At 39.0% G+C, this 26,482-nt stretch overlaps 1 protein-coding gene across 1 annotated transcript; it reads left to right on the plus strand.

Moving 5' to 3' along the window:
* Window positions 1–1,145: 1,145 nt before the first annotated feature.
* SPAG1 (sperm associated antigen 1) lies at window positions 1,146–26,482 on the plus strand (the record flags this gene model as incomplete). Its single annotated transcript, XM_010153573.1, has 13 exons — window positions 1,146–1,285; window positions 1,870–2,029; window positions 2,385–2,510; window positions 3,776–3,786; window positions 9,302–9,420; window positions 9,475–9,509; window positions 9,915–10,012; window positions 14,237–14,367; window positions 15,009–15,115; window positions 18,345–18,486; window positions 22,764–23,192; window positions 23,580–23,679; window positions 26,330–26,482. Coding segments are annotated over exons 1-13 (1,751 nt in total), but the record flags the coding sequence as incomplete, so codon positions are not given.

The raw sequence follows: 26,482 nt of genomic DNA on the forward strand, positions 1-26,482 counted from the left end.
TCCTCGTTCCCGCCCTGCCTGGGAGCTGCTCGGGGCACTCGAGGGAACGCTTTTTCTAACGTTTGTGGAAAAACGGAAACGTGAGGAAATGTTGCAGCTTTGTAATGATTGCCTCTCTTGCTTTTTACTCCTGTCTAATTTCCTGTATTTGCCTTTCTCTCCATGCATGCTGTTTCTTTCTCTGTACTGAAACTGTAAATTCTTAGGGCAGAATACTGTATTTTGGTACCTGATTATGACCAGTTATTATTTAAGTGATGCTGTATTGTAAGCACTTTTGTGCAACTACAAATTAATATGCGTAATTATTCTAGACATTAGAACACAGTTATTTTAATTTGGTTTATAAGCATACGTAGTTGTTACCACATTCTAGCTAGCTGCCCTTATCGTACTTGCTAAAAATAACTGATCAATTTAAGTTCTATGTAATGGGGGAAAGGGGGGAAAGGATTTCTGCTCCATAGTGCTTGGAATCCAAATAGAACAAGATGCAGATAAACAGATCAAAGGTACAGGGAGATGGGAATTGCCTAGTTTTAACACCTCACTTCATCAGCTACAGACTTACTGAAAAATATTCAGATTAGTGCAGTAATATAATCAGAGGCCCAGCAAATGTAGTTAGTGAGGAAAGGGTAAACAATTAGATTTATTTTGGCTATGGAGAAGGCAAAGGTTATTATTCCATTAGGTAAACTGAGTTGGTTAACATCTTCCCTCTGAAAAATAATAGAGGGTCCTGCACCATCTTCTCCTTCATCCCCGCCACACTTGCTTAAAATAGGTAATACCATATTGTGTTTAAAGAAAAACAGAGAATATGGTAGTCAAAAAGTGGCCGTTTTCCTTTAAGCAGTCTTTCTGACTTTTTCTGCCTTGCAGAAGCAGTAGACTTGTACTTCCCCCTCACCCCAAACATACCTCATTTATAACCGTACATCTGTCAGTAAACCTCTGCCAAGAACAGTTTGTGTGATCAGGTCTTCAAATTTGAAATTTTTCTTTTGTGGCAATAGGTCTGCATGCATAATAGAGTAGTACTTTGGAGCATGAGCAGGGTTATTCTTTAGATCAGTGTTGCTTCAGCATATAACTAAGTGCCCACAGAATCACAGTATTTTTTTTCCTTTTAATATTTAGCTATGGGTGATGAGTCAGTGCCATTTTTGCTGGACCAAGGAACCACTAAAACATATCAAATACCTATTGGTCATCTGGACTACAAGTTCATTGAAAAATGCACAGATGTTAAACACCTGGAAAAGATTCTCAGGGTTTTAAGGTAAATGCTGTATTTTCTTAACTTAATTACTAATTATATCCCTGTTCTGTAAAATTTGAAGGAACCATAGCTAAATACTGTATTTGTCTTGAACCTCTTTGTGACATTCTAATTCAAAAATTAAAGTACAAAGTTAAAGTAATCCCGTTAAAAATGTCCACATGATAACACTAGAAATCCAAGTCCTGTTTTAAGCATCCAAAAGGTCTGAGTAACTCAATTCCAGGTTGCTCTCAAATGCTACCACTGGATTGTGGTTCTGTCACAAACCATCTCTGTTTACTGTGGTAATTTCAGATGCTATACCCGTTTAACTGCTGCTGTAAATGACACGAGCATTTTTTTATGAGCACCGTGATGATAATTTTAAACTGTGTGTGTCCATTGCAAAGTGATTGGAGGTTAACTCACTGTGATTTTCTGATCAAAATGTTATTAGGTGCTAGTAGAATTCAGTTGTAACAGGAAGATAGGCCTCTTCAGTCACTGTGGTGACTACGCAGGGACTACATGTAGGGAGAAATACGGAGGATGCAGTGCAGTTGAATTCTTTCTTGTAACTTTTATATCTTTGCATTTTAAAGGTCTGGTGAAGAGGGATGTTATCCTGAACTTACATTGTTTTGTGAAAAGCGTATTGAGCATTTAGATCCAAGGAGCAGAGCTCTGAGGAAAGATAAGCCTGCAGCCACAGCTTCTGATTTCACAGCTGAAGAATGGGAAACAATTAATGGTGAACTGATGGTACAGTATAGTTTATAATAGCCAGTAATATAATCACTTTGATGTATCAATCTTCTTCTTCTTGTGCCTAAGTAGAATGTAATTATGTTATTAAATGAGGAAATGATTAAAGCATTATGTTGGTGGTGTTTATTACTTTCTTGAATTCGTGTCACTGGAACTTTAATACCCACTTTACAGATTTTTTTTTTTTTTTAGATTACTTTTTATTCAAAAAACACAAATTGCTTTTTTTTCTGAATTGGTTTTCCCCATTAAGAGCAATGCATTGTAAGGATCACTGTTAGGGTCGTTTTAGACTATGAAGTATATCTGCTCTATTGCTTTAAGGTACAGATGTATTATTTATTTTCAGAGCTGGGTGACAGAAATGAATGAAGATTATCAGAAACCACAGTTCTTGAGAACAGACACGCTGCATGAAAGACAAGATAACTTGCCTCCTGTTCGTTGTTCCAGCAACTGTCTTCCTGCTAATCAGGTATCTCCAGTTTTCTAATGTATGCTAATTATATATCTTCCTAAAACTGAGACATTTTAGGTATACAAACTTCTAGTCATTGAGCCTTTCTTACTAGATTTATTTTGTTAAACAGAAAATCAAAGCCTTTAATTTTCCTTGCAAGAGACCGCTGCTTAAACAAAAGTGCCTCCATAGTACTAGCATGTGCCCTGTAATAATGTTTTAATTCTGATCAAGAATTCACTTCTGGAGCAAATCTCCTTAAATACCCTTTCCTGCTCTTTTTTTCACATTTCAAAGTGTTGTTTAAGCATACAAACTAGGTTCCTTTTGGATGATACTATGCCAGGAGATTTTTTTCCACCTGCTAGTAGGCTCTTGTTCCATGCGACCAGACAGGAGCTAGTCCAAAATGCATACCCTGAAACACATACAGTGTGGGTGTCAGACCCTCTGCACCAATTCTTTGCCGCTTTTATACTGGGTTGCGCCGTGTCTGTGTAGCTTTTGATTCCCCATATTTTGTACATGGAGTTTGGTATTCCAGCATTAGCCGTAAAACTTACTTAAGAAATTTCAGAACTGCAGAACAAACATTTACATTTTTTCCTATTATTAATTTCCTCTTTTTTGTTTGTTTGTTTTTTTTTTTCCATTTATTTATCAGCTTAAAATCTGCTTGTCAGTGACCAGCTTTTCTTACAAATACTAAATGCTGTGCTGTTGGAGGGATTGGCAGAAAAATACGGGGGGGTGTGTGGAATTTTTTTTTAATTCTCAGATGTTATAATGAATGGCTTCAGTCTGATTCCCAGTGTTTTCTTTGTAATTCTGTGACCTGTATAACAAATTCACGGAAGGATTTTTCTTTTTGGAAGTTTGGAAATGAGAAATACTGTGAAAGGATCCTTACAGGCCATGTGATATTTTTAATGAATTAATTAGACACATTTTCTTGGAATAATTATGTATTAGTAAGTGCCTGATTTGTGTTCCTGTGTTGTCAGAAACTACTCCTTACTGTCAGCTGGTACTCAGACATCAGACCAAGACATTTGGGATAACTAGGCACTTTCTGTTATGTGCTATTCAAAGAAGCTGGGACTCCCAGTGTAATGCTTCATAAGTCATTAGTATTGCGACTAAGGTGTGCTTTTTTATTTTTAATTAATCTGTTCTCTTTCACATTTTGCAATGTATGATCCTCTTGACTCTCCTATTTTGCTGGGATGAAGAGTGCCACTGTAGCTTTACTCTTGGCTTATGTCCTTTGTGTTTACTAGGATAGAGAATGGTAAATAAAATATCATGTGAACTCAGTGAATCCAGATTAGAATAAAATGGTGGAAAGTGACTTGAAATCTAGGCTATACAGTTTTACTAAAGAAGATGTGTTTTCCATTCAAAGCCAAAATATTTATTCAGATTTTTTGTCACCTACTTGAAACCATGCAACATTCTTCAGGTCAAGCTTTTACCACTTTTGTTCTCCATAGGTGGTTTAGGTGATAGCATTATTACCCAGGAAACCTAGATACAGCTTTATGCCTTGTCTGTGGTATATGATTTCTATCCCTTTTGTCCAAGCAGACAGCCTCTGAAGTGATTGTAACCTGTCCTGGAAGAGGGAAGGGAGGCCCCAAATTGAGTCTTAGAAGTCAGTCTTTCTATGTAGCAGTGCAGTTATACCACTACTGGATCACTACTGAATAAAAAAAAAGCTGTTTCTATAATGTACACTAAATTTATGCCTGTAATATGAAATCTCAACTAAATTAGATTAATACACTTAATCAGGTTTTATTTCTTTTCTTTCTTGCTGAAAAACTTAATTTTTAAACATTTGCTAATCAGGTAGGACTGTAACTATTTTTTACGCTGGCATCACATAACTTTGTAATGCATAAGGTTGGCATGATAGATTTCTCCTCTCTGCTGGAAAGAAATCCACAAACCCATAATTTTGTTATTTGATTGGAGACTGTGTAAATTCATCTGATTTGATGCTTAAAATGTTCAGTATCTTCAATGAAGCTAGTTCTGGAAATCCTTATTGACCCTAAAACAGTGGATTGCACCAATGGGTACAGTTTTGGTAAATGGAAGCATCTTCTTGTCTCTGTAACCAGATTTTCCTGCTGATACTAAATGCAGGTACCGTTTTAATTCACTGCTCATAGCGTGTAACTCTGTATGGTGTTTTCTTTTTATTGATGTGAAGTTATGGGGAAGGTTTTCCAAAAATGATTACACAGTGAACTTTATTCAGTATTTCCCTCTTTAATACAATATGGAAGTGTTTGTCTTACACCCATCTTTCTTTCATACAGCCCAGGACTTTGAGGTTACATCTATACTGTAAAATAAGAGTGGAGAGACGGCTTGAGTTTTTATGTTCCTAACTGTCCACATTGCTTAATTATTATTTTTGCTGCCTCAGATTCCAAGACAGAACTAAAGCATGGGTTTAGAGATACTCACTTCCAAAAGGCTATATGGATGGGATATCAGCAGGCTTAAGTTCCTTTGCCAAGGACAGTTTCCTAATACTACTGCAGAAAGATTTCTGTCCTCAGATACCTTCTCATGCTACAGTCCAGGGCATGCAACACACATTCCAAGTGTTATGTTTTAAAAACGCACTGTGATGGTACCTACGTATCCTTCGTATCATTTTGGACACTCCGAACTCGAGCAGAATACTGTTAGCTGACACAGAATAGTAATGTCTTAGGCCTCCCGAGGGGCCCAGAGAAGAACTAAGGTCAGATTCTGTGTCACCTGAACTGAAGTCCATCTGTGCTTTGATTTTTGGTCCAGAAATGGTTCACCAGACTTCAGACCCTGTGGGATCCATGCATTGTGAGCTCTGGCAAGAAAAATGACAAGGACAGAGGGTGGTTTTTTATTTAGTTCCACTGAATGCAAACATGCACTTTTCATCAAAGCCTCTTGGATGAGGTGCTCTGAGATATTACCAATTAGGAAGTTCCTGACTCTGCTGGAGCCACAAGTTGGTTACAATGGTACCAGGAATATGAGATCTAGAATTTTAAAAATTGTGCATTTTTGAGTCAACACTTCTTCCTTATTCCTTAAAAGGACATGTTGTAGTTCTGTCCCTCAGTTAAAGTTGCATTACTGTAAATACCTTATGAGTTTTCTTCTGAGACTCTCTTTGGTTTTGTGCTCGTTTAAGTTAAGGACTTCTGGTTTGAAAAAAAAAATTGGTATTTATTAAAATAGTAAGTTTGTAATACACACCAGGATGCATACATAATGATAAGTCATATTTCAGGAAGTCGTATTTAGGAGTTGCCTCCTCCAAACATGCACTGGGCACTATATGTATTTGTCATTTTTTCTATCTTCTTGAAAGACTGAGAGCGTGAAGAGTAATTCTGAAGTTATATACTATAAGAGTTTGTGTAACCTAACATTATAGTCAAAGTGTTTACAGGAAGGGTCACATTTGCATTATGTAAATTGGGGTGTTTACATACAATTGCAGAAGTATTTCCTGCAGAAGATACAGTGTCAACACTGGTAAAGCTAGTTTAAGAGGTTGCTGCTTGTTTCTTTGGTCCAGTTTATCACATGCTCCGTTGAGCTGGTACAAATATTTAGGGATTTTACTGTAATCTCTATCAAATTGTTTGTTTGAACCCAGATAATTGTAAATCTGCAACTCTACAAACAATGCTATTGGTCTAACACAGTGAGTGATGGGTTGCAAGGTAAGAGGAGGGCTGAACAGCCAGAAGAGAGTAGATGGGGAATGCTCCGCTGTGGAATACCTGCTTGAAACCACACCTTGCTAATAAGTACTGTTGAAGTCAACAAGCAGGGAGGGACATAATAGAAATATAGTCTCAGGACAGAAGTAGAAATGATGCCAGAGGTGCCAGCTACGGATATAGGTTTCATTAGCGTAGGAGGTAGGTTGTGATACAAGTCAGTCAAATCTGTTAATGCAACTGATTGTTGCAGGAAGGTCCTAAGCATGAAAGCCTTTAGTTAAGGCAAATCTCGTTGGTGGAGCTTGTCCAATGAGTGTAAATCATCTTGGGATTTATCTTGACTGGAATGTGAGTTAGTCAAAAGTACAGACACTATTTTGAAGTCAATCAAGTTTTTAATTTCTAAGTTTGTTGTGAGGGTTCCAGGGACTATCAGAATCTTTGCCGTCTTACCATTGCCTCATTCATATCATTGCATTCTCTTGGGAGTGGCAAGCCTAAAACGAGGTTACTGATTCAATCTCATTGTCAAACTCTTCATCACAAGGCTGGTGTTTCTGAAGACCGAGTTCTCCCTTGCTGTGATGAAAGGATCGTTTGGAAGATGGCAGCACAAGATACTAATTAGGAAGAGCAGTCTCCTATCTGAAAGTTTTATTCAGTGCCTCTCTAACATGTGACAGGGCAGTGGAGAGAAAGTGTGAGACTGAAGAGCTCCTCAGATTACGATACGTCATATACATAAACATTTTCTTTAAAGCTTAATTAAGTTTACTTAATTTACTAATACTTAAAGATTAATTGTTTTCTAGTCTATGCTGAGATTAGTCATGAATAGTGTCAGTTACTAGGAATATGTATTGCAGAAACAAAACAAAACACTGGTGAATTTCCACTTTAACAATTGTGGTAAAGGCTGGCTGTTTCTCTTTCAGAACAAAAAATTACAAAACAAAGGAGGAAACAAGAAAAACATCCCACGGGATTACAGTGAATGGGACAAGTATGTTAAATCCTTCGTATTTAAGACTTTATTATACCTTACGTAATTGTTTAATAATGGAACATTATTAAGTGTTTTTTTTAAAGTGTTTTGCAGAAACGTAGTGTTAAGATCAACATTTCAGGGAGTTTTGACACTTTAGTGGAACAGGTTTTCTGTCATAAATGTTCTGTTAAAACACAAACGGTGCATTGAAAACAATTTAGCCTATACTTCTGTTCAATCTGTGTGAAATGTAACAAGTCGGTAGAAAATACAAATAAAAAGTGATTTTGTTTCAGGCTTCATTCTTCCGTTCAGCATCTAAGTTATAAAATCTATGGAAGGATTAGAATTAGCTTAATTTATTTTTTTTTTTTTTTTGAAAGTGCTTCTAAGGTTGTTCAACGTGGCCTTTTAAATTTGATCTTCTGCATATCCAAAGTCACAATTCTAAATTAAAACCAAAATTGCTGAGTCCTTATTCCTGCACACAGCCCCGCTGACAGCAAAGAATGAGCTCGAGGCAGGTGCATCAGTTTGCTCAGGTGCAATTACATGTAAGTTTAGACAGTGACTGACTAGTTCTAGGCAGGATGGAGCACCTATTCTCTGCCTCATGTAATGGTGGCATACTACCCTCCCACCGTACGTGATGGATTGATGCCCCCAGATTGTTGAACACGGAGAGGGAAATGTACATGCTTCTGTGCTTTGCATTGTAGCAGCTTCTCTCTGGCTCCTTAAACGTGGACTAGGATGTTACAGCATCAGTGAGGAGGCACAAGTTTCCATGCTGTAGATGGGGAGCTAAATCTAGAGACTCTGGGGTTTGGGTAAGGGAACTCTTAATGTCTCACTCTACCCCATAACCAAAAAACCCCTGTCTGCATAAGATGCTGTTCTTACAAACAGTCGTGCATATTATTTTCATGCATGTATGATTCAGAAATGGAGTCTCCCTGCTCAAATGTGGACGAACAAAATAGGTTAGCAATGTAACTTCTGCAACAATTTTGTCTTTTAATCCCTCTTTCCTCTGTGTGATTTAAAGTAATCATCTGGGGGTTTGGTTTGCAATTATGTGCTCAATCTTTGAAGGCTTTAGCGTGCTGATAATACTGCAGTTTGTGAATTCTACCGTGTAATGTATTTGTTTTGGATAATATGAGCATACTGAGAAAGAAATCTTCCAGTTGCAAGCATATCGTGTTTTCAAAACATCTTGAAGATAATTTAAATAATTGTTTAGGCAATTTCTGCACAATAAAGTTTCACTTTATATTTTAAAGGCACCTATTTTAAAATGTAGCTGATTATAATAAATAGGTAACAGTAAGCTAGCGAAAGATCAGAATCTAAATGGAAATTAGTCTTACCAGAATAGGTTTTAATTTGGATAAGTTCTCAAAATCATGCCTGTTTCAGATGGAAATTATCCATATTGTCAAGATTATTGTGGAACGCAAAGGATATTTTCCATTAGGTCCTAAACAAAAAAGCAGTGAGTTTAGTGTTTCTAGATGGTGTAGGAATTGCTTATTGCCGTGTCTGTTCTATAGGACAATGACAGCAACATTTATTTGACATAAATTTCTACACACTGTTTTGAAAAGCTGCTTCAGAGTAGCTGTGGAAGGGTGTAGGACTGCTTTATCTCTCACCTTTGCAGTATTAATTGCTTTGAAGCTGTTTCTTAGCTATTTTGGCAAAGGTTAATAGAGGTGACTGATAGGGCTGGGATTGAGCCCAATGATACGCTTTCTTAAATTTTACCTGTCTTCTAAGGAGGGATGGTGAGGAGGTGAGACAGACAGTTACTTGGTTTGGCTTTAACCAGAAGGGAGGAGGAAGAGGGGATGTGATGTATAAGCAGGAGAAGTGCACAAAAAACTCCCAAACAATCCAACACAAGAAAAGGACGTAAGACACTACAAATCTTTTTCCTAACTAGTCATGGGTAACTGAACACAACCTTTTATCTCTCTTTTCCTTTGGTCTATAATGGAAATAATAGTATGCCGTTCTATTAGTAGAGGAGTCTTGCTATGCAGCATTACTGAATTTGTTATTTTTATTAATCTAAGGTTCGACGTGGAAAAGGAGTGTTCTAAAATCGATGAAGGCTGTGATGAACATAACTCAAAAGCAAGCTTCTTTAGTAGACCAAGGCCACCTATAATCGAAAAGAAAATAGACACAGTCGGTAATGTCTTAGAAACATACAGTTTTTCTTTTTAATTGTAACGCTGTGTTGTAGAGTGTGAATACAAATTGAGGAAGCATATTATAGAGGTAAAAATGTCTTTGTCTGTTTTTCAGCCCCAAGAGATGCTTCAAGTTTTTAGAAGGTTAACTAAAGCCATATTTGGAAAAAAAAATCTAGTCTTAGGGTTAATAATCAGTTAAAATATCTATCTTGTGTTTAGGTTGAGAGTGCTGAGTAAAGAAATAAAGCATACTTCTGCTATTGTAAATCAGTGGTAGAGGTTAGCCAACCACTTTCATCTTGCATTCTGAATAGTATGCATATCAGAGGGATATAGGTTCATATTATAGGAAACAAAATACGAATTTGTCTCTTACTAAGCCATGTTGTTTTAAAAAATAATATGCAGACCTATTTTAGCTGACAGTGTTTTGATTGCATCTGTGAAAGTTGTTAGTCGTTAAGCTGAAGTATTTTTTCTAGGCATGACAGAGAAAGAGAAAATTTTTATTGCAACTCATGAAAAAGAAAAGGGCAATGAAGCCTTTGCCATTGGGGATTATGTGGAAGCAGTGACATATTACAGTCGGTGAGTAAATAGTCTTTTAATGATTGTTACTTGTGAATATTATTTTTAGAGCAAGGTGATTATAGCAATGTTTTTCTGAAGCAACTAGTGGCAATTAAATTATTTTCAAATGGGTAAAAAGATATGACAAAGAGTACTTAAAGGGCTGTTGCATCCGGACATTAATTTTTATTTATTAGGAAGAGAAGTGGGTAGATAGTGATGGGATGCAATCTGCATGTGTCACAGAGTTCTTCAGATTTTTCTAAACCATTGAGAATCAAGAGCAAGTTTACAAAAATAAAAGTATAAATGTGTCGAGAAACTAAATTTGTTACAAATCGTAGAATCAGAGGATGGTTTGGGTTGGAAGGGACCTTAAAGACCATCTAGTTCCACCCCCCCTGCCATGGGCAGGGACACCTTCCACTAGACCAGGTTGCTCAAAGCCTCATCCAGCCTGGCCTTGAACACTTCCAGGGATGGGGCATCCACAGCTTCTCTGGGAAACCTGTTCCAGGGCCTCACCACCCTCTCCGGGAAGAACTTCTTCCTGATATCTAATCTAAACCTCCCCACTTTCAATTTAAACCCGTTACCCCTTGTCCTGTCACTGCAGGCCCTTGTAAAAAGTCCCCCCCAGCTTCCTTGTAACCCCTTCAGGTACTGGAAGGTTGCTGTCAGGTCTCCCCGGAGCCTTCTCTTCTCCAGGCTGAATAAGCCGAATTCTCTCAGCCTTTAATGAATTTTAATTAATCATATTGCTAGGATTGTCTCAATTAGTAATAAGTAAAATTGATTTAATAACTTCTTTTTTGGAGGAAGAAAAATCATTGTGTGCAGCTTCATCGTAACACTGTCTGCAGTTGGTAGCAGACCAGAAGAAAAATATACAAACAGTGAATTTAAAAAATATGAGACTCTCAGGTTGCTTGCCTTATTTAGTGCAGTGTGGACTACATTCAGGCTTTGGCATTATTTATGTAAATAGAGGTTGTTGCTACAGGGCTTCTGTTGTATTTGTTTCAATAGTAGAAAAGTTCAGGGTGAACGGAATCGAGCATGACAGGAAGAGAAGGGTTATGTTTCAGTTAAGGTATTTGAATGCTGTCTTAGGAGAACTAGAATTTTTTTTCTCTACCTTTTTCATGGTGCTCAAACATGATGCCATTTATACAAAACAGGATATTCACACGGGACTGATAACATCTTTCTTGGGTTTTTTGGATACATGAACATAAACATCTATAGCTGTATTCATATTAAAACAAAAAAACCAAACCCAAACAAATCCATAATATAAAAATAAGTAAAAGTCTTTGCTTTTGGGGCATAAATAAGGTATTAATTAATAAGGTTGGGCAGAATCCTTCCTAATGGAGAGCCTTTCCATATTCAACCCCCACATGGCATTGTACAGCTTCTGAAATACATGATATTGACACTGCATATTGTTCTAATTGGGCACTTTTCTATTACCACCTGAAAATTCTTATTTTCTTACATTTAGAAATATTTAAATAAAACATGTTTTGGAGTGAATTGATTATAGCCTGAAGGTTTTTTTTTTTTGGTATATGGTTAAAAAGGGAAAAGAAGACTAGAGTTCTCTACAAAAATAATCAGGGTATAGTTATTCATTCTATGGGGAGAATTCTGTCTAGGGGAAGATCCACTTCTGTCGACCTCCTGGCTACACTCTTGTTAATATGGCCCAGCATGGGGTACCCCTTCTTTGCCTTAAGAGCACACTGTTAACTCCTCTAAAATTTTTTGTCCACCAGAGCTCTTGGGTTCTTTCATGCAAAGCTGCTTTCTAGCTAGTTGGCACCCAGCCTATAGCTGAGTTACTCTGTTTGGGTGCAAGACTTGGCGCTTGCCTTTTTTGAACTTCCTGAGAAGTCTGCCAGCCCATTCCTCTGGCCTGTTCAGGCCCCTTTGACTGGAGTTCTGCTGTCCAGTGTATTACTGACTGTGTACCCCCAGCTTTGTATCCCTGACAAACTTCCTGGGGGTTTATGTGTTCTGTCTTATACCCCCTCATAAAGATGTTAAAAACTTGATCCCAAAGGGAGGCCACTAGTAACTGTTCACCAGTTGGACTTTCTATGCTTCAATTCTTGGAGCCCAGCAGTCCAGTCGGTTTTCTCTCTGCCTTACTGTCCACTTATCTAGTCTCTATTTTACCTACTTGGACTGACCAGCCTGTAGTTTCCCAGGTCCTCCACCTTGCTGTTCTTGAAGATACACATTACAGGTCACCAGGAATCTCTCCCAGTGACCATGCCTTTTCAAAGATGATGTAGCACAGTCTTGTAACATTGGCCACCATCCTGACCCACCCCATCTGGAACCTTTGTATATCGTATTTTTATAAGTGTTTCTTACCTTCCTCCATTGTGGGCACTGCTTCACTCCTGCAGAATCTGCCTCTAGACTCAGGGGCCTGGGAAGCCTGAGGGCAAACCTTACCAGTGAAGACTGAAGCAAAGAAGCTGCGGAGTATCTCAAACTTTTTCCATGTCCTTTGTCACTATGTCCTCTGCTGCATTGACAAGTGGCCCACAGTTTCCTTAATCTTTGTTTTGCTGCTGATAGACTTTAAAAAAAAAAAAAACAAACCACAAAAAACCACCCCACAAAACTTTTCTTGTTCCTCACATCGCTTTTCTAGTTTCAACTTCAGCTGAGCTTTTGCTTTATTAATTCCATCACACTTAGCCAGTGGCTCTATATTCCTCCTGGATAGCCCATCACCACTGCCATCTGCTGTGTATTTGTGTTTCAGCTCAGGCAAGGGGTCTTTGTTCAGCCCCTATTCTAAGCTTGCTTGACTTCCTGCACGTTGAAAGTTGGAAAAGATCGTTCGTATGCTGGGCTGTATCAGGAGAAGTGTGGCCAGCAGGTTGAGGGAGGGGATTCTCCCCCTCTACTCTGCTCTTGTGAGACCCCACCTGGAGTGCTGCATCCAGCTGTGGAGCCCTCAATATCAGAAGGGTATCGACCGGTTGGAGCGAGTCCAGAGGAGGCCACGAAGATGCTCAGAGGGCTGGAGCACCTCTGCTATGGGGACAGGCTGAGAGAGTTGGGCTTGTTCAGCCTGGAGAAGAGAAGGCTCCGGGGACACCTTATAGCACCTTCCAGTACCTGAAGGGGCTACAAGGAAGCTGGGGGGGACTTTTTACAAGGGCCTGTAGTGACAGGACAAGGCTAAAATTTTGCCTTCTGAAGTCCCGGGCTTTAATTCTAGTGTTCATCTTGCTCTCTTCTCCCAGAATCTTAAACACTACCATCTCATGGTTGCCGCAGCCAATGCTGTCATCAACTTTTGCATTCCTAACTAGTTCTTGATTGTGAGTAACAATTCCAGCAGATTATTCCCCCTCATCATCAGCTTCTTGATTGTGTCAAGACATTTCCTTCGATATGATACAGCACTCCAGCCACACCAACGATCCCACCGTGTCTCACTGAGATCATAGCTGCACAGACCTTTTCTTCTTCTTTTTTTGTTTCCTGTGTTTTGTGCATTTGTGCACAAGCACTTGCGATGGTCCTTCAGTTTGCTTTTTTTTACAACGAAAGTGTGAGTCTCTTCCAGTACGCTGTCCCCCCAGCACTTCCCTATTGCCTCCTCCTCCCAGTAAACCTAGTTTAGACTCCTCCTTGCTAGGTTAGCAAGGGTGTTGGCAAAGATTGACTTGCACCATTTTGTCATATGGATCCCAGTTGTCCTTGTTCCTTAGAGATCATTCTGCTAGAGAAGGTAAAGCCCTACCTACAATACCAGCCACACAGCCCGATGTTGATCTGGATTATTTATTCACTGCTACCTGAGTTCTTGCCTTTTACAAGCAAGATCAAGGAGAAGCCCACGTGCTCTTCCCCCGGCTCTTCATCATAGACTCCAGAGTTCTGTAGTTACTCTTGAACTCTGAAGGTTTCATTTGGCAGTTTCATTCGAGTAGATGGCAGCAATAGTTTAAGGGACAGATAAGACATGGCATCTTCTCTGCAACATCTCAGATCTAAGCCCTGGCAAGCAACAGACCTCTGAAGATGGTAGATCTAGTTTGTGGATGGTTGCCTCTGGTCTCACAGGAAGAAGTTTCTAACCGCTGTTGTGGTTAGGACATCAGTATTAATATTGTTATAATACTGCTTTCAGCTTCCAGTAGTGAAGTGTCCCTGCATTCAGATTTTCTAACTGTGAGCCTACCATGGCCCATCCTCCCTTTTTTTCAGGAGTATATCAGTAATACCCACTGCAGCTGCATATAATAACAAAGCTCAAGCAGAAATTAAACTGCAGGACTGGGATAGTGCTTTGCAGGATTGTGAGAAGGTGCTAGAAATGGAACCTGGCAATGTAAAAGGTAAAGTAGTGCATAAACTTGCCCTTTCATATATTTTATTTCTAGAAAATAAAGTAGTATGTATTCAGTCATGTTTTTAGTTGACTTCCTTGATCATGTCCAAGTATCAAAGAGGAAACAGAGCAGCTCCACAAAGTAGTTGTAACAGTATTTTCAGGGTCAGTGAAGTTTGATACAGTCCATACTGTTGGTTTGTAATGTGTGTTCTTATGTAGTAATGTGGGGCTGACTCTTGGGTTTTCTATGACGACTGTAAGCCCTCTTGTATTTGTCTAGTGCATTGTTTGCATAATACCCACACTGAAGTATTAATTACCTTAAAAGCAACATGAAAACAAAGGAAATTGCTGATTTAGTCCTTTCTGAAGGCAAGGGCTTGAATGTAGCTAACTATATTTGCATGGGAGGGGGGGCCAAATTGGAAAAATATGAAAAGATGCTTCACAGTTCATGATTGCTATCCCAAAAGGTGTCCTGTGGAATTGCATCATTAGAAATAATCAAGAGAATAACTATTACTAATACAGATTAATTATGAAGTAAATGCAGAATTTTAAAAGCTGTTTTACACTTGGTATCTAGTGTATTGTTTTCCGCTTTATGCTTAAAATACATAAATAATACACTTTGTTCCTTTGTAGCTCTAATGCGCCGTGCCACTGTGCACAAGCAGCTGCAGAATTACCAGACAGCTATAGAGGATCTGAACAAAGTATTATGTGTTGAACCAGAAAACATTATAGCTAAGGTAAAGATAAATGAGTTGAATATGACTAGAAAAAAGTTGCATGTAGTTGTAGCATAAAGTGAATACAGTTTATATTGTTTGATTTGAATATGAGTTTTGAGGACACACTCAAGGTACTGTGCCAATGATCAGTTTCCCAAGACCACACAGGTGCCTGTTGTGGAAATTAGGTACTTGAATGTGACCAGTTGTTCTCTTCCCTACTTCTCAAGATCTCAAAAAGATCCATTAGGATAGTTGTATTAAGTTTGACACACAATTTACAAGATAAAAAACAAAAGAGATGCCAAGATTTTATTGTTGTAGTGGTGAAGTTAACCCAAAAGGAGAGGACCTGAGTTCTGTCCTCACTTCAGTGTGATGTTATAAATCCTCATTTCTCACCTTCAGGCTAGAATGAAAAATTTTTCATACCTTCTGAAGTCCAGAGATCTGTACTCTTCTTTGCCAATTTTCGATCTAAGAAAGCCAGATGCTTTCTTTGGAGACTCAAGGTCAGGATGTGGTCCTTGTACTACTATTGCCTCAGCTATCTGGGAGAGGATTGGTTTGTGCCATTTCATTGATGTCTTCTTAGGGGTATTTTGTGCATTAAAACCTAGTCATTGCATTTGGACTCTGTATCCTGAGAATCTTCAGTTCTGATACTAAACTGCTCTTTGCCTGTTGATTGGGAGCCCATCATACTGCTACCCTCCCAGTGTTTTTATGTATGACTTCTAGATGCCATGCAGTTGCCTCATCACCTGATTGCTGTTCAGCTCTTACTGTTGGCACATTTTGAGCTGCTAGCAACTTGCTGCTTGCTTGTTAACTCTGTGGAGTTATTTGGTCACTGCTGTTGCTTGGAACAGTGAGAGAGGTCCAAAGCTGTTGGGTCAAATTCACCACATAGAGCATTTATCCCTTTTAGGATGTTCTTGAAGCTAGATTCCTGTCCAGAATAGTTCATGAGTTTCACATCAACCAAGAGCAGAGAGGCTTGTGGTAAACAGAGCGAAGTCTGGTTGGCAGCCGGTCACAAGTGGTGTCCCCCAGGGCTCAGTCTTGGGGCTGGTCTTGTTTAACATATGTGTCAATGATCTGGATGAGGGGATTGAGTGCTCCCTCAGTAAGTTTGTAGACGACACTAAGTTGGGTGGAAGTGTTGATCTGCTCAAGGGTAGGAGAGCCCTGCAGAGGGACCAGGACAGGCTGGATCGATGGCTGATGTCAATTGTATGAGGTTCAACAAGGCCAAGTGCTGGGTCCTGCATTTAGGTCAGAACCCCAGGCAGCGCTACAGGCTTGGGCATGAGTGGCTGGAAATCTGTCAGGTAGAAAAGGAACTGGGTGTGTTGGTTGGTGGCTGGCTGAATACGAGTCAGCAGTGTGCCCAGGTGGCCAAGAAGGTCAATGGCATCCTGGCCTGCGTCAGGAACAGTGTGGTCAGCAGGAGTAGGGAAGTGATTCCTCGAATCCTGTGTTCAGTTTTGGGCCCCTCACGACAAGAAAGACATTCAGGTGCTGGAGCATGTCCAGAGAAGGGCAACAGAGCTGGGGAAGGGTCTGGAGCACAAGTCCCGTGAGGAGTGGCTGAGGGAACTGGGGTTGTTTAGCCTAAAGAAGAGAAGGCTGAGGGGAGACCTGATCGTTCTCTACAGCTACCTGAAAGGAAGCCGTAGGGAGGCAGGTGCTGGCCTATTCTCCCAGGTAACTGGCGATAGGACAAGAGGAAATGGCCTCAAGTTGCATCAGGGGAAGTTTAGATTAGATATTAGGAAAAACTTCTTCACTGCGAGAGTGGTCAGGCATTGGAAGAGGCTGCCCATGGGAGTGGTGGAGTCACCATCCCTGGAGGTGTTCAAGGAACATGGAGATGTGGTGCTTGAGGACATGGTCTAGTGGGTACAGTAGGCTTGGGTTGATGGTTGGAATAGATGATCTAATAGGTCTTTTCCAACCTTAGTGATTCTGTGATTCTGATTCTGTGATTTAAGGGATCAACCTGCCTGCCTCCCCCCACCCCCTTTTCTTTTTAAACACCTCAGTGTCTAGATTTGCATTCTAAAAGAGCTTTTGTGGGGTTTTTTTTCTGTTTATAAGACTCAAACACTAAATAGCTGTGATTCTGTGTTGACATACTCCACAACAGTCTTTGTGAAAAGATTGTCAAATAGGGCTATGCTGAGACTTTTTATAATATCAGATGTAAGCTACTGACTCATTTTGAGTACACTCTTCTAGAGATCCAAATCCATTAGTAGCTTTGCTGAGCAATGCTTCTGTAGCTGAAAACAGATGTCTGTACTTCATCCTTATCTGTGAGAGCTATTTTGCCTTGGCTGAGACATCCAGAGCTGACAGAGTGCTTGGCAGGGCATTTTTGAGTTGCTCTTTGCTTGGAGGATCCTCAAAACCCTCTTGAGCTAAATCTGAATGTATGGAACACATGCAGAGAGAAGGCTTATGAGCAGCCATTAAAATAAAGGTAAATTGCTTGTCGCTAACTGGAGTTCTTCAAGGTATTTTGTCCTTGAAGCTTGATCCTGTCCTTCCTTGTTTTACCTTTTACTTGAGGAAGTGAGCGCCGAAATAGCACTTCCTTCTACAGCATTGAATTCACTTCAGAATAGTGTGTAATGTTGGGTGTCTTACTCTGCTCTGAAAGTGTAAAGTGGAGTTGGAGTATGTTGTTTGAGTAATCAAAAAATGTTTATGAAATGAGAGGCTGTTTGATCATCTAATTTGCAGCTCTTACAAGAGGATCAAACCTTTTCTTTATTCAGCAGTGTCCTCCTGCTACGCTGCTAAGAAGCTGCGTCTCCTTTGGTTCTGGTTCTGTCAGTTACACTCCTCTGTCAGTTATCAGGCACCAAATTCTCCATAGCATAAATTTTGATAAACTGATTTGAGGCTTTTTCAGAGATTCTGGAAATAGCCTGCTTTCCATGTTTTTTCCATTTTTTATTTTGCTTAAGCAGTTCATTCAAGAAAAGTACTTACTAGTTTGTGAGATATCTGCTGAGTTTCTAAGACACAGAAACTGACTGTTAATCTTGGTTTTGATTATGGCTCTTGGAAAGGTGACCTTTATTTTCTTGTAACATTTGTCCTGATAGTTCTTCAGGATTTTATTTGGGTTATTTAAGAGAATGTATTTTCTGTATATAAATCACAATTTCTATACCTATAGAAAAAGGATTCTGCTATTGCTGTTTTTTCTCTATTGCAGAAAAATCTGCTGGAGATTGAAAAGAAACTGAAAGGTTTAAAGCCTGTACCTGAGACTCGAGGGAAAGGAAGAAGAATACTTATTCAAGATGTAGAGGATTCAGAAGGCGATGAAGAAAGAGGGGAAAATATGGAAGAATGTGAAAGAAGCTGTGGAGGTAAAAGTCATGTCATATAATTTCCTATTTAATTTTAACCTGAGGAAAAAAATAACTACCTTTGATATTGCAGCATTTATTCACACAATTCATCCGTATTTGCTTGCAAAGAATTTTGCCTGTATGAAGACTAAAATTATATTCACTACTTAAAATAGATCTGAGTGAAGTCTAGAATGCAGTTTTATTACACATCTTTGGAATGATTTCCTGAAAGGGTATAACAGAGACAGAAGGAAAATGTGGCTATAAATCACCTACTTCCCTGTTATCTGTGCAATTTCACACCTATCCTTTGATCCTATTCAATTCCAGTTGGGAGTTTCTTCTGGTGTTAGAGAACATTTTGTGTTCCTTAGTTCTTTCTCTCGCGCAGCTCTCCTGCTTTCCCTCCATGACATTTTTCTTCTGCATTTTTCCTCCCTTGATTGGATCACAGAGTGTAAAAATGATCAAGTGGCAGGTAGTGTGATTTTTTTGTTGTTCTGAAAACTACCAATCTTGTTTTTTGGTTTTTAATGTAAAAGATCATCTGTGTGCTCTGAAAGTAAACATTGGACAGAAACAACATGTAATTCTTGTACTGTACGTATTTTACAAGCAGTTGAAGTGCAGCTCAAGTTCATGGGTTAGGGTGACTAACTGCAAGACTGCTGAGATGAAGCTACTGGCATGATCAGAATACATGACTTGTAGGGGAAAGTGAGGCAGCAGGGACTGTAACTGGCAGGTTGCTTTGACATTCAGCTGCATGCCTGGACTCCAACCTGCAATGGAATCACATCTCTGGATTGATTTCCACCCTTTTCTCCTTTCTGTTGGTTTCTTTAAGGTAATGTGGCATGACATCTGTGGCTTTTTTGTTTTCCGTGGCCTATGTAGTTCTTTATCTTGAAATTAAATCAGTTTGTGGTTTTCCCAACTTATATGTAGAGCCTAACATTCACAATTGTGATATCATAATGCATTATTTGCGCACAAATTTAAGGAAAATACATTTTTCAAAATCAGGAGATACTCACCAAGTCTCCTCAGCTAAAACCCTGGAAGAAAGGATGGACTGTGTCAGTAGCCTTAAATACTAGCTAATTAGGGGTTGCTTTCCACTGGCAGCATTCAGATGACTAAGTGCCTTCTAGCTCCAGAGGAAGACTCCCATTCTGCTGATGAAAGGCGAGGCTTTTAAACATAGGGAAGGTTGTCAACATGTGTTCATGTGAGATACGTAAGTATTCCTGAGATCTAGGACGTATCTTCATAGATTGTGGTTTTGAAGTACAACTGGAAACAAATACAAAGTCAGTTCAGTTATTGAATAAATCTGACATATTCTGTGAACCTATAATTGCAATAGGTAGACTGAGCATCTTCTACATATTCTCTATACATCCAGTCTGTAGTCACAGTCAGTCCAGTAGTCCATATTGTCACATTTTTTTCACATTCTAATTGGTAAGCCTCATGCATTCCTACTAAACTTGTAATTTAGAAACTGGAAGAAAACCAACAGATTATTTTTGTTTTGTTTAGCTCTGAAGAGTAGATTTCTCAGCTTTGAACAAAACAGTCAAAATAAGATTGTAGTCTCTAAATCAATGTATCTGAAAGCAAAAATAAATAAAATCCAATTTGCACAATAGGAACAGAAGACTGCTTACATCCTGGAGACTGTAAAAACTAGTATTCGGGCACTATAAAACCAAAATCTTGTATATACTTGACAAAGGGCCTGGTGTTTTGACATGTTCGTAGAATTCATGATGTCAACTGATAAATATGATTTTGTTGTGGTTTAACCCAGCCAGCAGCCACTCAGCTGCTCACTCACCTTCCCCCCTCCGCCAGTGAGAAGGGGAGGAGAGTTGGGAGAAAAGACAAGGAAACTTTTGGGTTCAGATAAGAACAATTTAAGAACTGCAAATAAGTGAAATGAAACAATGATACTAATAATACTAACAATATTACATTACTACTAATAATATGTAATGAAAATAATGGGGAAGAAAACAAATGAAATCTAGTCTGTATTTGTTGACTTTCTGGTCAAAATTCTATCCGTACTTTTCAGTACTTTTGTTTTAACCTTTCTTTGGAATTTATAATTTTAATTTTTTTTTTAAGTTTGTAAGCACTGATTTATTTTCAAGCAAAAGCCCAGAATACTGCTTTCATTAATAACATTTCTCTGTAGAGACCAATACAGGAATATTGTTTATGTTATAAACCCAGAAACTGATTTGAGAAATACATCTGTACGATTTTGTGCAAGGTGTTTACTCAGTCCAGAAATATTTAGGTAATTAACATAACCTGACAGCTAAACAAGTTAATTATGAATATTCTCATTTTCAGGGCGACTCCAAATGCTATAAATGTTTCCTGTTTCATCCAGGATTAATTCTGTACACTTAAAGAAATTTTCGATGTTCAGGAAGTGATGTTTGCATTAATGACATTCAAATTGGCATCACACATTATCTGCCTTTCTTGCCTATTTTTTTGGTCTCTAGCAGTTGGGATGCTCTTCAGGAGTGTTTTGGTGTAGAATTTTTTCTTACAAACTTGTCCTATTACCTGTTTGTCTGTGACATTTCAAATTTTTGGTAGAAGGTGTGTAGAGTATTCTCTTTTTGGTGGATGTAAAATAAAAGTGTTCTAGCCCGTATCCTAAGGAAATCCTTATCAGCCTTCCGATACCTGAAGGGGGCCTACAAGGAAGCTGGGGCAGGGGCTTTCTACAAGGGCCTGTAGTGACAGGACAAGGGGTAACGGGTTTAAATTGGAAGTGGAGAGGTTTAGATTAGATATCAGGAAGAAGTTCTTCATGCGAAGGGTGATGAAGCACTGGAACAGGTTGCCCAGAGAAGCTGTGGATGCCCCATCCCTGGAAGTGTTCAAGGCCAGGCTGGATGAGGCTTTGAGCAACCTGGTCTAGTGGAGGGTGTCCCTGCCCATGGCAGGGGGGTTGGAACTAGATGGTCTTTAAGGTCCCTTCCAACCCAAACCATTCTATGAAATTAATACTATAGTAGTACAGTCTTCATTCATCTGCTCAGCTAGTCTGTTACCCTCATCCTCCCTACCAAATTGACTTTAAACATTTTTGGCATATATGACACTGCAAAATTGGATGGATGGATGGAAGCCTTAAATATGAATAATTTACTTTGAATTTTATAAAAACGTCAGTATGGGTAGAATAGATTTATCCTATCATTGTTCCCACTGTGGAGTATGAGCTTACTATTAAACACGGTGTTTCAAAACAGAGACCACAGTTGGGAAGGATGCAGTTGGAGCTTTTGTCTATTAGACCCTAGAGAATCTGCTGATCTTAAAAATCTTACGGTTTCCCATACTGAAATCCAATTGAACAGGAACATTTTGTGCATTAAAAAAACAATTTCTGTAATTTGGAACAATCTGGAGTTCATTCATATTCTGTTAACTTCAGAAATTTAGTTTGAGTCAATTTGGAAGTCTCTCTCCAATATATGAAGGCGTGAAAAAATTCAGTTGGACGGATGAGCACAACTAAGTTAGGTGGAGATTAAAATTCAGCATCTTAATAGTAGCAACACGCAGAGCTGCCTTAGCTTGCCTGGTAGTATCCAGAAGCAGGCTTTCTGCTGAAATCTGTTTTTGAATACCTTGGTGGTAGTCTGTTAGGAATTCAGGTGAATAAGGAATTTATATGTTAATATCCAATACCCTTATTTTATGTTTTTTCCTAATTAAATTAGTAATAAATAATGCAAATTGAATGATCAGAACTCTGTAAAAGGCTTTTTGACATTATGTTTAAATGAAACCTTTTTGAGAATAATTTATGAGACTTTTATCCCTCCTATGTTGTATTTGAAGAGTGTTTTGGAGTGTGCAATGTTCGTTAGCTCTGTGTCCTAACTTTAAGATGCAAGCGTTTTGATTTGGTCAGGGAAAATCAAAGTATCAGTATTGTAATAGCCAGTATTTAAGGAGTTAATTTCATGGTGAACTCAGTACCATTCTGACACTACAGAACAGGGGTTTACAACGTGCCCAGCAAGGACAAATGAGATTTCATAGTAATACCTTCTCAGTAATTATTGCAAGTTACTTGTAAGTAGGATTTTTTCTGTGTTCTTGGAAGTGTTTTCTAAGGCAAATAAATCTTGGTAACCTCAGGATGGGAGGAGGATTTGGGACAGTGTTCTTGGGCTGTCCACCCCTCTTTAGCCAGGACGATAGTTTCTTCTGATGATGCAAGCTCCAACAGCTTATTAACTTCCTTGTAGAAACTGGCGTGCCAGTAGGAGGAGAGGCGGCTGCCGGCGAGGCTGAGATGGGGAACGCGCAGAGAAAGTTTCATAGCAAAGGCGGTGGCGGTAAGGCGGAGGACCGAGAGACACAGAAGCAGAAGGAATCCTCTGGGAGCGGGTTTAAAAAAGGCACATCAGAGAAAAAAACAGCAAAGCGTCTGTCAGACCATGAAGGTGAAGCTAATGGCTATTTACACAGTGATCAAAAGAGTGAAAGCCCTGAAACTGAGAAGATCTCCAGGTCGCACGGAGCAGGGTCTCAGTCGGCTGGTGATGGCAGTTCTACTTCACTTCCTCCTGCTGCAGCAAAACTAAAAAGTGAAGGAAACGAGTTATTTAAGAGTGGACAGTTTGGAGCAGCTGTGCTCAAATACTCTGAAGCAATTGAGTATGTCGTCGGTCTAGGTGAGTGTGATACCTTGTACTTAAATCTAGCATTATTGTTTAGATGATTTAAAGGAACTACAAGTGAACTAATCTACCCTGTGCCTGGATTTTTGGCAGGAGTTACTGTGCAGTCAATTCTTTGTCATTGTCAGAGGAAGGTAATTCACATGATACAAAATATAAGAAGCGTGAAATAACCTTAAACTTCCTTGGGGCAGAGCTGTTTGCTTTTATTTATGTGTTTGAGTAATTACGTATTCCAGGTGACATGATAAAGGAAAGCTGCTTAGAGCTTTGCGTTGTCAGCAAACTGCATCACTGCAGTGCAACTTACAGCATGCAGGTCTTTAATTCTTGAATGTCATTTTAATAATGTTCTTTGATTTGAATTGTAACTTCTTCTAGGAGAACAAAGTCCAGATGATTTAAGTATCTTGTACTCGAACAGAGCAGCGTGTTACCTTAAGGAAGGCAACTGCAGTGACTGTGTTCAGGATTGTAACAGGTAAATTGCAACCTCCCAGGAAGTGCAGCGACATTCCTGATGATGATTAAACATTTTAACTGATGCAGTGTTATTGCAGTTTGACTTAGAACAGTCTTCAGTAAAGCCTGATTCCCTATCTAAATGACAGATATCTTTGTCAGTTATGTAAACAATCACATGGAACCTAGAGAAGGAGTAGCTTTTAACTTACTGTCCTGCTGTGCGAGGGCAGTTGTTAGGCTTCTTGTGTACGCAGAAATGCATCACAGCGTTAAAATTTTTAATATAAAAGCAGGCTTACTTCAGTGATGCTCTGTAGTGACTTACACATAAAAGTTCTCTTAAGCTACATGCTTATCACAGTGTTGTAAATCACTTTCAAGCATGTGTATATTGTATGTATGTGTTCTTCGTGTTTGGTTTGTTGTTTTGGTTTGGATTTTTTTAAATATATACTTGGCATAGTCATAAAGAGTAATTACAGCTGTTCAGAACTGAGCTAAAATCCTCTCTGCTTATTGTGGCTTTTAAGGATACAGGAGTTAGAGAGGGTCAGACACCTTCAGTAACTTCCAAACACAACCTTCTAAAATATTACTGCATTTCTAGATGTCTTTTTTTGTATCCTCATAGATAGGGTTATTAAGACTGAGGCTTAAGGTGCAAAAAAGGATCCCAAGACAATTAGAAATGATGTTAATTAATCAGTTGGGTATTTTACAGCACAACCCAACTGTTAAAAAACAAACAAACAAACAAAAACCCACAAAAACCCCACCCACCCTAAAAATAAAATATGCATATAACTTTGTGTTAACTAAATATTTGACTTACTGCATACATTCTACCTGACAGAAAAGTTTTCTGAAAGTGTCATCTGAAAAAACTGACTTGTTAATGTTTTTTGTGAAGACAGATGCAGGACCATAGACAGCTGGTTGATAAAACAAGATGGCATGCTTAACAGCCACCACATTTTTCTATTCAGGAAGTTTGAAGTATGTAAGACTTCAACTGAAATCAGTAACGCAAAGCTTTTGGGTTTTGTATTGTTACCAATTGGAAGCTTATTTTCTTACTACTTGGTGATGGTGCCCTTAATGTTGTGCATATTTGCTGGATACACAAGGGCCCATGATGCTTAGTCAACACAACAGATGTAGAAATAGAGACTGGGAAGCAGAACTGCAAGCACACATGAATTAGGCAATGACAGATCTTCTCTGGGCAGCACAACATAAAGAATGATCTACAAATAGTTTACTTGCTTCCAAAGTAAAAATGGTGTAGTGCTTATATTTGTGATACAAAAATAGGTATTGTACAAACCCAGGCTGGATGAGGCTTTGAGCAACCTCGTCTAGTGGAAGGTGTCCCTGCCCATGGCAGGGGGGTTGGAACTAGATGGTCTTTAAGGTCCCTTCCAACCCAAACCATCCTGTGATTCTGTGATTTATCTTTTACTACGTTTGAGCTATTTAGTGCTTAGAGGTATATAAAAAAGACTCAGTTGGATCTTTCTTTGTCTCAAGACTGATTTTTGAGTGCCTTTGGTACTTGTTATGACAAGTGAAATAGGGCTCATATACACTAATGTTATTTTATTTGGTACTGTGGTGTGGTTTGGTCCCTGGCTGTATTGTCTTTGCATTCTACCCTGGAAAGGTTGAATGGGGTTTTCCATTCCCACTGATGATAGTCTTCAAGCAGTGTCATCTTCCTCTGAATTTATTTATGGCTGGTTGTTTCTTCATTCTTGACGTTAGGAACCTGAAACTGTGTTAACAGTCTTATAAGTTACAGAATGTCAAGCGTTTTTGAAGAGGTTTTGTGGGGGCAGTGACGTTGTGCACTGTTGTATTTTTCAAATGCATTCAGCGACATGGAGAGAAATGGAATGTTGGAAATATTTATGAAAGGGAAATTGGAAATGTTTATTCTAGAAATCATTGTTTCTCTAGCTTTAGGAGGAGTAATGGTGCAAAGCCAAGTTACAGCAAAGGCCAACAGCCTTCTGGACTCATAAACAGGAGCCACAGCCAGTCAGTTGAGGGAAGTGATTATCCCCTTGCACTCAGCCCTTGTTAGACAGTGTCTATGATAACTCTGTTGGTAGGGTTTGGAAGGAGTTCTGATTGCACAGCATTGGGGGTTGAGCTTAGTGTTGACCAGGCACACAATCAGAAGAGTAAACAGATGAAATACAGGCAAAAACCTAAAAGCCAAAAATAGACAGGTGTATATTCATGTCTTAATATATTTTTTACGTGCATACTTCCACATAAGAAGAAGAACTGAAAATCATGTAGGCAAAACCACTGTATACTTGAAATCCTCATAGATCTAGGCATGACTTAAGAAAAAATGCTTTTGCTTTTAAACAGTTGCCATTGTATGAATCTTTTCTTGGTGATGAAAGTAGTTTTCAAGATAGAAGACAGGAGTTTGAGTAGGGTAAGTTGTAGTAAAAGCACTGACAATGTCATAACTGCATGTCATGTAGGGTATTAATATAAACCGTCCCATCCCATTTTCCTTGGTTATGTTACTGTAAGGCCCATCTGAAATCACAAAGGTGTTACATACAATTGTATATATAATAAAATAGCTTTATTAATATTATTTATGTTACTGTTTCAATCCTGCATTTTTCTTTTGTTTTCTCCAGAGCCCTGGAGCTTCAGCCGTTTTCTCTTAAGCCACTTCTACGACGAGCAATGGCAAATGAGTCTATGGAGCGGTATCAGCAGGCGTACGTTGATTATAAAACAGTCCTACAAATAGACAGCAGCATCCAAGCAGCAAATGACAGCACTAATAG

Source organism: Eurypyga helias, unplaced genomic scaffold (assembly GCF_000690775.1).
Source record: "Eurypyga helias isolate BGI_N326 unplaced genomic scaffold, ASM69077v1 scaffold15376, whole genome shotgun sequence".
NCBI classification, from domain to species: Eukaryota; Metazoa; Chordata; class Aves; order Eurypygiformes; family Eurypygidae; genus Eurypyga; species Eurypyga helias.